The sequence below is a fragment of the Lagopus leucura genome, unplaced genomic scaffold (assembly GCF_019238085.1).
Source record: "Lagopus leucura isolate 7727_CA_CO unplaced genomic scaffold, USGS_WTPT01 178-0_obj-0_obj, whole genome shotgun sequence".
Classification (NCBI taxonomy): Eukaryota; Metazoa; Chordata; class Aves; order Galliformes; family Phasianidae; genus Lagopus; species Lagopus leucura.
The window spans coordinates 30711-43073 of record NW_024966726.1 but is presented as its reverse complement, the minus strand read 5'-3'; the positions used below and the strand labels follow the sequence as shown (position 1 = coordinate 43073).

General features: G+C 49.8%; 1 protein-coding gene across 1 annotated transcript in view; it reads left to right on the top strand.

Moving 5' to 3' along the window:
* The window catches only part of MOGAT2 (monoacylglycerol O-acyltransferase 2), a gene marked incomplete at its 5' end in the record, with an annotated part of 12587 nt that extends 1996 nt beyond the window's left edge, over window positions 1-10591 (top strand). The window contains 4 exons of the mRNA XM_042893401.1: window positions 7797-8001; window positions 8556-8730; window positions 8879-9078; window positions 10402-10591. Coding sequence (XP_042749335.1) covers window positions 7797-8001; window positions 8556-8730; window positions 8879-9078; window positions 10402-10556 — 735 coding nt within the window. The remainder of the gene's footprint in view (window positions 1-7796; window positions 8002-8555; window positions 8731-8878; window positions 9079-10401) is intronic.
* Window positions 10592-12363: the final 1772 nt, after the last annotated feature.

The following is a 12363-nucleotide window of genomic DNA, read 5'->3' as shown; positions in this document are numbered from 1 at the left end:
GCATGGGCTGATGGTTGGGCATGGGTTGATGGCTGGGGTTGAGTTGATGGTTGGGCATGGGTTGATGGTTGGATTGGATGTTCTCAGTGATTTTTTCCAACCTAATTCTGACTCTATGACTTCCTACCAGCTGGCACTGCCAGGCAGAAAAACCAGCAGAGGGAGCATAGCTACTGGTTTTGCTTGCAGCATACTGGGGTGCACAGGGAGGGTTTGGAGCAGCCTTTTCCGTGCTGCTCTGGGAGAAGTCACACATTTCCCTTGCTTGAAAGGCATTTCATTTCATATCCTTTGAGCATGGGCTCGAATAAATTATTTGGGAATGGGAAATGATTTGTTCCTAACAGCACAGATGTTAAGCACTGCAAATATTGCTTTAGCCATCCTGTAATCTCTCAAGGAGCAGAACTGAGCTGAGCTTTGGTCTGAGCTACATGCTCCTGCTTGCCCAAAATCCCAACCAGCACAGAGGTAAATGGGGACATGGATTTGGGGGACATGGATCCAGCACCACGGGCTGCATTTGTGTGTAGATTGAGTTTGTTCAGCTCTGGAGGATTAGTTATTCTGGGAAGATTAAATGTGGCTCCTAATCCTCCCGGATCCCCGCTGCAAACTCGTTGTGGTCAAGCGTCAGTGCTGGGAGGTGGGGAGGCAGCAAGAGCCGCCTGCACTGCTCTGCCCTTGGGTATTTCAGGAAAGGGATTGAAATGCTGCTCCTATGGGATCCCTGGGCATGTTGGCTGCTGCAGAAGCAATGAGAGGGGAGATCTAGGCAGAGTGAATTTGCACTTTGCTGCAGCGGGGATCTGCCACGCAGGAGCGCTCGGGCTCCCAGCATGTGCGAGGAGCACCCTCTGCTGATCCCAGTCGTGCACAATTGCTTTGCTCTTTGCTTTTGCCCTTAGTTTAATTAGGGGATTGCCAGGACCCGAGTGAGTTTGCGTGACTGTGAAAGGTGGATGAGCACTGGGATCCCAGGCATTTTCCCAGGAGCATCTTTTCCAGGAAGGTTTTTTTTCCCCCTGTATTTCAGTCATTCTCATCTTCATTTTCACATGACCATGATAGGCCTGCAAACTACGCTGAGCTCACCTGGGCTTTAGAAGCGGGGTTGATATCCCCAGAAATGCACAGCAAATCTCTCTGGGCAGCCAATGGTTGAGCAGATATTCCACAATGTCTGCTGGGGCTGGTGGTACCTCTGAGAGAGATTTTGGAGCTGTGTTCAACGAACAGCCAGTAATTAGTCTGCCAGGTCTCTGCCCAAACTCGTACCTCCTCTCTCATACATCCTTCTCCACCAGAGGAGCATCCATTATCAGCATGGTGGGAACACACCCAGCATTAGAATTCCTCCATCACTGATGGGTTGATGACCTTGGTGGTCTTTTCCAATGTTCATGATTCTGTGGCTCTACGAGTATCCCCTGTGGCCAAGAAATAGCACATCTTCACTGCTGTTCACCAGCCTTCCTCCTGCAGCCACGGTGCTCTGGTAATCTCAGCTGAGGAGCACCATGGACATGCCTAAGGGGAAGGCCTTCAACAAATGCTGCCTTCAGGTGCTGTCACCCATCAGGGCAGCCCAGCAGGCATCACCTCACCAGCTTTATTCAGGGCAACCTGAAAAATGTCTGTGTGTGTAGAAGGTTCCTGTAGTCCTCAAGGCACTGTTGTCCCCTCTTGAAGAGGCACAGGACACTTTTTGTCACCCTTGGGGTTATTCTTGAGGGCTCCATGGTTGGGCTAGATGATCTTAATGGTCTTCTCCAACCTTAATGACCCTGTGGTTCTGTAAGTGCTGGTTGGATGTTGTTATCTATAGCAACTGGCAGAGTCCCAACCTCTTGCATTGCCCTTGGGCTCTTACTGGGTTTCTTTTTCTTGCTAGCTTAACCAAAACGTGTCACTGGAGACTCAGCAGTTCCCTAGGAGCTCATTCATTCTCACAATTGCATAAACTGTGACGGGGGTTATTTGTGTGTGCCGTGGTTCTGGGTCAGCACAGGGCATTGTAGAGTGGAGTGGTCCAAGTGCACACGAACCAAGCCCTCCCAGGAGTATTTTCTTCCTTTTCACAGCAGAATAGTACTGTTTGTGACTGGGGACCTTGTGCTTTGGCCCATGACGTTAAACATCATTTCTGGTTGCCAGTACTTCTGGCTGTTCATTTTGCTTCCTTCTGTTGGCTAGAGGAGAGAAGAAGGATTGTTCAGGCAAAAGCAGCATACAGCCCAGTGACACAAAAACAACTCTCTCCCATCTTCTGAAGAGCTCCCTTGCGCTGTGACTTGGACCTCCCTTTTCTGCCCTCAAGTGCATTCACTATTGTGGCACCTGGAGAAAGCACCAGTGCCCAGGGACATTTTCTCAGACTCTTTCCATTGCTGAGAACAGAAACCCATTTTTCCTGAGGAGCTGCTGGCACTCGGATGTTTGCTTTTCCCTTTTTCTCCCACCACCCTTAGGTGATGTGCTGACTTCTCTTTGGTACCATTTTTTCTTCCTGGGGCTTGCTCCTTGGTTGCTGTCATCCCATAGAGGACCTGACTGCATGCTTCTTCCTGCACGAGATGCAATTTGGTGGTGCTTGGGTGGAAAGCCAGGGACCTGAGGATCTGCTTAGGGTGAAACTGAACAGAAGTTTATCCTACTTGAGAGCAGACTATTGAGCATAACATCATTGGAAGTGAGTTTGGAGCCAGAGAGTGATAGGAACACAATAGCAATTCAGTTTGGGAGACTAAATGAAGAAGGTACAGGTTTTCTGACCAGCTTTCCTGGCCAATCCCTGTCTCCACCACATGCTCCTCTGTCCCTTAGGATGTGATGACATGGCGATCTGCCCATCTGCCTGCTGGCACAGCAAGCTCTGTGCATTGACCAAGCTCACCTCTACCTGATTCCATCCATTTCGCCACATAACTGCTTTTAGATCTCTCCAGCCCTACAGACAAGGCCAGCTGGGGGCTAGGTGTTGATCTGACCCAAGGATATGCTGATGTAAAACACACTTTTGCTTCCTTCGAGCACTTTTGCACCAGTTTCACATGGGGAATCACCCTTCCTCCCTTTTCCTATAGTTTGGGGCAAGACCGTCCAGCACACATGTGATAACCAAAAACCCCAGCCACATCTCAAAAGGTGAAATTAAAACAGCCTCATTAAACCAGTGCTGAAATCCTGTGCTGATACAGTCCCTTGGAAGCCCTAATTCACTTAATTCAGTTGCAAAATGAAATGAAAAACAAAACAAATAACGAATGAAGGCCACTTTAATTCCAGCTGAGAGCATCTACTTGTGATGTTAATGTGGTTTAGCTAATTCAGTTTAAAACTGAATTTGCTTGAGATCCTCACCAGTACATGGTCTCTTATTAGAGCCCCTAAAAGTCTGTGTGTGCATTTCCCTAACATGGATGGTGACCATGCATGGAGCAAATCTCACCAGAGATGGGGGACAGGATCTTTCCCATGTTCTGGACCCGCTTTTAAGTAGATAAAGTAGGGGGAGCTTTTTACAGTCAATAATACAATCAAGAGCACTGAACATCTTCAGCAATTACATCCAAGAAAGAATAAAGTAGACCTCACCCTTCAAGTTCAAATTTATGAGCTGGGAGGGCCATGATAACCCCCTATCTGGGATCTAAATGGCTTTCTGCCCCGCCACCAGGACTCACAACACACTGACAAGGGGTCAGGGCTGCTGTCAGCAGACAAGACACAAGCCAGCATCCCAGCCACGACAAGGGGAAGCCATTCAAGCCAACACACCCATGGCTCAGCTTGGAGTGCATGACCCCAAGCTGATAAGAGTTCTCTGTTTTGGGGATGAAGGTCCCGTGCATTAATTTGTCACCCCTGTAACTTGAGAAACTCGTCTTGCCTTACCAAGAAAAACTTCAGGACAAGAATTTGTCTCCTTTCTGTGTTTACACACGGACCGGCTTGGCTGGACCCTCAAGTCCTTTGACAGTGATTAATGTTCAACTCGCCCAGAAAAAGCAGAGCAGTAGATGCCCTTCAGTAGGAGCAGAGGTGACAACCCAGTCAAGCCAGGAGGAACGAGATCCACCCCTTGCACCTCAACCCCATGACGCACTGCGGGGCTGCAGTGCGGAGCCTGGGCTGGGTGCTGCCAGGTGTTAACTTTCCTGGCTGCCTGGGAACAGCTTGCTGTGCAGACGCTGCCAGGAGGAGGGGAAGGAGAGAACAAACAGTGGGGACAACCCAGACGGATGGATGGAGTTGCTGTGTTCGAGTGTTTCCAGAAGAAGGGTGGTTTAGCATCCAGAGACTGAGCTATGGCTTAAGATAATTTACCCAAGTTTCTTCTCTGCTACAGATTTCCTTCCTGGTCTTTTGCAAGGAAATGGTTTCTCTGTAGGCTCTGGCCAAATTGTGAGCCCTGCGACAAAGACAGGGACCCTCTCTCCCTTCCTTTGCAAAGCTGAAAGAGGCAAATACTTCAGCAATGTCATTAAACTGGGCAAAAAAAAAAACAGATGAGGTTTAAAAACCGGATGAGGTTTAACAAAAGCAAGTGTAGAGTCTTGCATCTGGGGAGGAATAATTGCATGCACCAGTACAGGTTGGGGGATGAGCTGCTGGAGGGGAGCTCTGCAGAGAGGGACCTGGGTGTCCTGGTGGATGACAGGTTGCCATGAGCCAGCAGTGTGCCCTTGTGGCCAAGAGGGCCAATGGCATCCTGGGGTGCATTGCAAAGAGCGTGGCCAGCAGGTCGAGGGAGGTGATCCTCCCCCTCTACTCTGCCCTGGTGAGGCCTCATCTGCAGCACTGCGTCCAGTTCTGGGCTCCCCAGTACAAAAAAGACAGGGATCTCTTGGAAAGAGTCCAGCGCAGGGCCACAAAGATGGTGAAGGGCCTGGAGCATCTCTGCTATGAGGAAAGGCTGAGTGAACTGGGTCTGTTCAGCCTTGAGAAGAGACGACTGAGAGGGGACCTGATCCAGATCTATAAATATCTAAGGTGTGGGGGGCTGAATGGCGAGGCCGGACTCTTTTCAGTGGTGAGTGGAGACAGGACAAGGGGAAATGGCCGGAAACTGCAGCATAGGAAGTTCTGCACCAATGTGTGAAGGAACTTCTTTACAGTGAGGGTGACAGAGCACTGGAACAGGCTGCCCAGGGAGGTGGGGGAGTCTCCTTCTCTGGAGATGTTCAAGACCTGCCTGGATGCCGACCTGTGAGACCTGCTGTAGGGAACTGCTTTGGCAGGGGGTTGATGATCTCTGGAGGTCCCTTCCAACCCCTACGGTTCTGTGATTCTGTGATTCTGTGATTAAGATGTGATTGCTGCTGCAGGGGACAGTTCCACCTTGACCAGGCCATCAAACCTTGAACATCAGGGCTCCTACCATCCAGTTGTTATAGAACATAGAATGACCAAGGTTGGAAAAAACCTACCAGATCATCCAGTCCGACCATCCACCCATCACCAATGGTTCTCACTAAACCATATCCCTCAACACAACGTCCAAATGTTCCTTGGACTCCTCTGAGGTCGGTGACTCCACCACCTCCCTGGGCAGCCCATTCGAGCACCTGAGCACACTTTCAGAAAAGTTATCCTCAATTTAAAGCAGGGCTCTGGATACTTAACTCATGATTGAGCCACAAAACACATGGATGTGGCCCAATTCAGACCCAACTACAATTGGTAGGACTCCAGATGTTAGTGGCTCTGAGGCCACTTAGATGTACAAGGAATCGGGTATCAGAAGCAGTTCCTCCTGTAAGCTCCACTGGACACTGATTTTCCATCCCCTTTCACTGAGGTGAGCAGCAAGCAGCATCTCCTAGGGAAGGTTTTTAGGGATGGGAGGTGTCCTAGCATGGCTGGGAGCAGATTGCAGGGCTGGGTGCTTGCCCAAGTCCAGTTTTCATTAGCAAGGAGGGTGGCACAACCACGGGGTGCAGCCAGGTGCTCAGGCTGCTGCCACCCTCCCTTCTCACACTTGAGGAGATTTAGTGGCTTGTGACGCATCCCAGCATCTCACCCTGCTTATAAATTATTCAGAGATGAAAGGTTGTTTGGAAACTGAAGATAAATGCAGGTTACATTGATGCAAGCTGAGATTGCTCAAAAACAGAGCAAATCGTGGCAGGGGCTCAGCAGTTCAGCCATCTGCCCCTCTTCTTGCACTTGGGTGGTGATGGACTTTTGTTTGTCTCTTCCTCTCATTAGGAGCAGGCGCTTGAATGGGCACATGTGTACAGTCAACAGTGCTTCAGGACAGGTGGGAAATGAGCCATGATGTCAAGAAGTAAAGTAGAACTCAGGGCGCTGGGTGCTTCTAGGAAAACAAATGCCCCATTAGCTGCTCCCTGCACTTGGACAGAAGCGGGGCACTCAGGCAGTGATGGGGTGAAGCACCAGGGGCTTTGTTTCTCCTTGTACAGAAGTGCTTTGAGCTGTCTGGAAATCCATGATGGCTTTGTAATGGGCAGCCCTGAGGCTGAGAGCATCCTCAGCACCCGATTTAAAGGTTGCAAAGACATCAGCATTGGCTGTTGGATGCTTCTGGCAGGGTTATGCCCTGTCTGTACGACATTGGGATTGCAGGATCTCCTCAGTGGCACAGCTCAAGGCTGACTTGTCACACTGATCCTTCCATTCCAATTGGGCCATCACAAGTGTAACCCACAGAGGCCAAATCTTGTCTGTTATGTCTCCTCTCCTGTTGGGCCACCCAAGCAATGCTTCTCACTTTTCAAAAGTGGCTGAGATTTTTGGCTTGCCCAACAGCCAACCCTCAAGGGCCAACCATGTGCTGCAGTCCATCCTGTCCAGCCCTGAAGGCTGAACGTGGTCAGTGGGCATGGTGGTGTTGTGCTGACAGTCAGACAAGATGGTTGGTCTTAATGGTCTTTTCCAAACAACATAATGATTTTATGATTTCTCACTCCTTGGTAAAATTGCAACAACCTTGGGCAGACATCCATTGCTCCCTGATGGACCTGCATGTTTCTTTAGGTAACTAACACAGGCTCAAACTGCTGGCCTGTTGTAGGGTAGTCCATAATGTAAAGAAATGCATCATTTTTTGTCCTTGGAAGCTGAGGTTCTCACCTAATGATATACTAAGCGTTCTTCAATTACTTGATGTGTTCCAGGACAGGACAATCACTACCAGGGTGGCTCTGGCTGTGGTGGTTATAAGAGGCTAAATAAGGAGTTATCTCATTTTTTTGCTTTTTTTTTTTCCTATAGTGTAAAATGTACTGGAGGAGGTTTTAAAAGTTGTTTCCTAACAACATGTAGAGCAGCTGAAAGCAATATGGGCTTTGGGAAATCTAATCTAGTGGAAGGTGTCCCTGTCCATGTTAGTGGGGTTGGACCCATCCCATTGCATGACTGTAAAATCATAGAATCAGAGAATCATAGAATGGCCTGGGTTGCAGAGGAGCACAACGCTCATCCAGCTCCAAGCCCTGCTGTGTGCAGGTCGCCAACCAGCAGCCCAGGCTGCCCAGAGCCACATCCAGCCTGGCCTTGAATGCCTGCAGGGATCCACAAGATGAATAAAGAATAAAGCATAAAGAACAATGAAGATCTGTAGCATTAGAGATGTCATTTTCAGGCCAAGAAATGGAGGGAGATACAAAAACAGGCAATGAAATGCATCTCAGTGAACAACGTTTGAGCTCTTGCAGTTGATCTTTCCCAGCAGAAGGAGGGATGGCTGCAAGGGAACCCCCCTGTTCTCCATAGCCCACTCTCCATGCGCTGAGGTGACGGCATTGACTCTTATCCCTCCTCTTGTCCAGCTGGTGAAAACAGCGGAGTTGGACCCTAGGCAGAACTACTTGGTGGGATTTCACCCCCACGGGGTCCTGGCGGTGGGAGCCTTCATCAATTTCGGCACAGAGGCAACAGGGTTTTCCACCATCTTCCCAGGCATCACCCCACACCTGATGACGCTCTCCTTGTGGTTCCGTGTCCCCTTCTTACGGGACTACCTGATGAGCGCAGGTAAGCGGGGTGGCAGCGCCGATGAGCGGCGGGATGAGAGGGTGAATCAAATGGTTTTTAGGGAGCAAAGAGGGGAAACATCGGGGAGGCCTGAGAAGGTCAAGGGGTCCTTCATGAGTGGCATCTATAGGTGCTGGATTCTGAAACAGTGCAGCTACCAAAGGTAGTTCATGGTGTTGTGCAATACATGACAGGACAGGAAACAAAAAGGAAAAGGAGGAGGTAAAAATTAAATGGAGAGGGGGGAAGGGGCTCCAGAGAGACCTGGGGAGATCTGGCCTCTGTCTCTCACTGGTGGGCTTGGAGTTCACCCACTTCTCCATCTGAATCAGCTCATGGGGTGGCTGGGGCTTAACTGCAGTGTTGTGATGTGGCAGAGCTTTGCATGAGCCCTGCATCACCCTGAGGAGTTGGGCTGAGATTTCCAGAACGCTGGAAAACTGAAAATAAAGCACTGAGCACCAATCTTGAGCTGGATGAAGAAGGAAAATGGGAATAAGCCTCACTTGGCAGGTTTTACAGATGCTGAGTGTTAATTCCTCTCTACCTCCCAGGCCTTGTGTCCTCTGACAAGGAGAGCGCGTACCATGTGCTGCAGAGGCCAGAGGGGGGGAACCTGCTGGCTGTCATCGTCGGTGGGTCTCAGGAGGCTTTGGATGCCCGGCCAGGATCCTGCACCTTGCTGCTGAAGAACAGGAAGGGATTTGTCCGCGTGGCCATCAAGCAGGGGTGATGCAAAGGATGGGGCTACAGGGTGGCTGGGGAGGGATGCTCTGGTCAATAGGATGTTCCAGGTGAATTCTGGGGGATTGTGAGGGTGTTTTGGGGTTGGCCTTACTGATCGACCTGGCCACACGTTGTGTTCATCTCCCTGCAGCACCCCACTGGTTCCTGCCTTTTCCTTTGGGGAGAATGAGCTCTACGACCAGTTGAGCAACCCCAAGGGCTCATGGCTGCGGTGGATCCAGCACCGGCTCCAGCAGATCATGGGCATCTCCCTGCCCCTCTTCCACGCAAGAGGTATCTTCCAGTACAGCTTTGGGGTGGTCCCCTACCGCCGGCCCATCAACACCGTGAGTAAGTCCCTCCTCAACAAAAGCCTGGCCAAAGCCTGGTCAAGGATGGTCCCTGGGCCGTGTCTTCTTTCTGCTGAGCCAAGGAGCAAGGAGCATGGGCTGGAAACTTGCTGGCAATGAAGCACCTCCCACTGCTCACTTGCCCTTTTTGTGGTCCTTTTTTTGCTTAAAAAAAAAGGGTTTTTTAAGTGGTCCTTGATTCTGGGATATGTTTCCTTAAGATAGAAAAAATTCCCCATCTGTAGATGGAAGGAAAAAGTTAACAACGCAATTGGGTATGACTGCCTGAGTGTCCAGGCAGCTCTGGGAGCTGTGATGTGTCACTCAGCTGAATGTGGTACTGGAGCACCTTTGGGTTGGCACAGAGAAATGATAACACAGGGTTCCCTGCATACACCAGTCTGGAGCTCTGGCTTTGTCATCCTGCAGAACCCAAGTGGTCTGAATAGTGCTGAGAAAGCCCCAGAGCAAGTCGAGATGCTCCATTGCCTTCATGAGACGCATCCAGTCTCAGTCCCACCAGAACCAAGTCGTACAAAACCCTGTAATGGCATTAGGTTGAACTTCCAAGCCAATCCCACAAGCATATCCAATAATATTATCCATAATATTCCAAGCAATCCCACAAGTCATTCAGGATTTGCCCAGCATCCCAGATGCAGGCACAAGCCCCAGCCTATCTGTACACAAACAAGCCAGGTTGGTTTCATTGAAGACCATGCACAACAGGAGACCAAATTTAAAGAAACGTGTTGGTTGTGATGAAGTTCCACCTGGTTTCAACAGCTCCACGCTTGGCCCACAGTACGGCTGATGGCCTGAATTAATGCAATTAAAGAGGCTGTTTGGAAAGGTCAGGGCTCACCCTGCTGATTAGGTTTGACAGGCAGCAATTACTTCTAATTGTTTTACAGCCTGTTTGGATTGACTCAATGGTTTTACAAGCAGCACAGTATCAGAAGGGCTCCTCATTAGTTCGATGAGGAGCAGTGTTACACAATGCTGAGCTTGACAAACACAATTAGAGTCAGGGGGCAGAGCAGGAGAAGTGTCCTACTGCTGGTGGCTCTGGGAGATGGGAAGGGGCTGGAATCAAATTATGTGGATTTGTCTTGAAAAAAGCACCTGAGATATTAAGAGAAGCTGTAGGAGCTGCACTGGGATGGACCTCCACCTCCCTGCCTCCTTGGCTATGCTGTCTCCCAGACCATGACTGCTCATACCAATACGTCCTTCACATCTATGGAAAGGTGGGATTCCATCTCTGTGCTTAACACGTGCAGGTCCATGGAGACCTGACCTAATGGTTGCTCTTGTTTTCCAGTTGGGAAGCCAATTCCCGTGCTGAAGAAGCACAAACCATCGGCCGAAGAGGTTGATCGAGTCCATCAGAAATACTTAGAAGAGCTGAGAAAGCTCTTTGAGGAACACAAAGCCAAATATAATGTCCCAGAAGACAGTCACCTCGAATTTATGTAGAGCAGCTTGTGGAAGGTGGAATTGTGGACATCAAGCTTCAAGTTTTCCCTGTCTCTGGGATTGTTTCGCTTCATGTGTGGGTAATTCATGGTCCACACAGTGTGGGGAGAAGGACTTGGTTCTCCCAGTGTTTCCATCACTCCTCCCTGTAGGACACATGGAAGATAACAAGCCAACAAGATCCCACCTGACTGACCCCACACCACTGGAACTCCCCAGCACAAAGCTCCCACCTCCCAGCTGGTCTCCATGCCGGCTGCTCAAGATATTTCCAGGCAGACATGAATTATGGTTTCCTTTGCATTTAGTTCAAGTTTCATTTTCCCAGGCTAGCTGGGTAAAGTTTGTGCTGCAAAAAGTCGATTCCTCAAAGATATCTGAAGGGATATAAAGACCTTGGCTGGGAAAATCACTTCTCGTGTGAGGCTGCTTATAAGGAACCTCAGACCCCCCATTGGAATGCCACAGCAGCACCAGCACTGAGACCCCGTGTCACAAATGATGGCATTTCCTAAGGTGAGAGCGTGGCCAGGAGATGGGAGAAATGACCTGGGACAGGAAATATGGCTCACAAAGCCACGTTTGGCAGGTGCTCAAGGCTTTAAATAGCTGCTGCTCCTTGATATCCAGAACTTTATTAAACTCTGCGCTTAATGGGATTTTGCAGCGTGGAAGTTTTAGGTGGCAGGAAGCCATCTGCTCAGATCAGCTTTATTTTACCCTCAGAGAGCCCTTATACAATCACATCTCTCCTCTCTCCCTTCATTTCTCTCTCTCCTTCCCACCTGCAAGGAGCTGTCAGAGATCCCAGGATTTGTGCTACTGTCAGAATTGCATTTAACGAGCTGAACGCACAGCTCTGCTCCCGAGCCAGTGATGCCAGGACCACCACTGTGGGGTTTTTGATTTTCACCTTCTCCCTGCTTCAGCCTCAGTGAAGTTATCCACCCGAATGACCAGCTGCACATCCCTCCTGTTCCCAGAAAGCCAGCAGCAATAGGAAAAATTTGTCCAGAGCCCTTATTGACATCGCTAGTCATTCCTGTAATCCCCCACTTAATCCAGGCAAATACAGCAGGTCACCTGCTATGATTTCTTGCTTGTTTTCTATTAATAGATTTTTTTCTTTTGTCCTTAATTAAGGGCAGGAGAAGATTTATGCACCAGAAAAAGAGCAGTAATTCTCTCCCTGATTTTTTTTTTTTTGCTGTTTTCTTTTGCTGTTTGTCAGCACCCAAGCATTATTTTTCTTTCCTGTCCTTTCCTCTGCCTTGCCTGGCGCTGGTCCTTCTATCATCAATGCTGCTGTGACTTCTGCAAGAAGCCTGGCAGGTGTTGGTGCTGGAGGAGAGTGAAGGGGATGTCCCTGAGGATACAGATGGGTGCAATGGGGATGGGAGAGGGCTCTGGGGGCAGGGATGAGGAGCTGGGATCTCGATGCAATGGGAAAGGAAGGGGGGGGGGGGGGGGGGCAATTACCTGTGCTTGAGGGATTTGGGGAGATGTTGGATGGGTGGTTGGAGTGGATTGAGTGACTGTTGGATTTGGGAAGATGTTGGATGGGTGTTTGGATGGTGATATTGTGGAGATGGAGGAAATGGGGAGGAAGCAGGGTGTGAACTGTCGTTCATGGCAGGGAAAAGGATCGCAGGTATGGGCAGGCAGGAAGGGCTGGATCTGTAGAAGTGTCATGACCTTGCCCCAGCCCGATGGAGCAGTCACAGTAAAGGATGGAATCCCCCACTGTCCATCTCTTCCCCATGGATCCACCTATGTGATGCCTCTGATGCCAGAGAAGCACCTATCT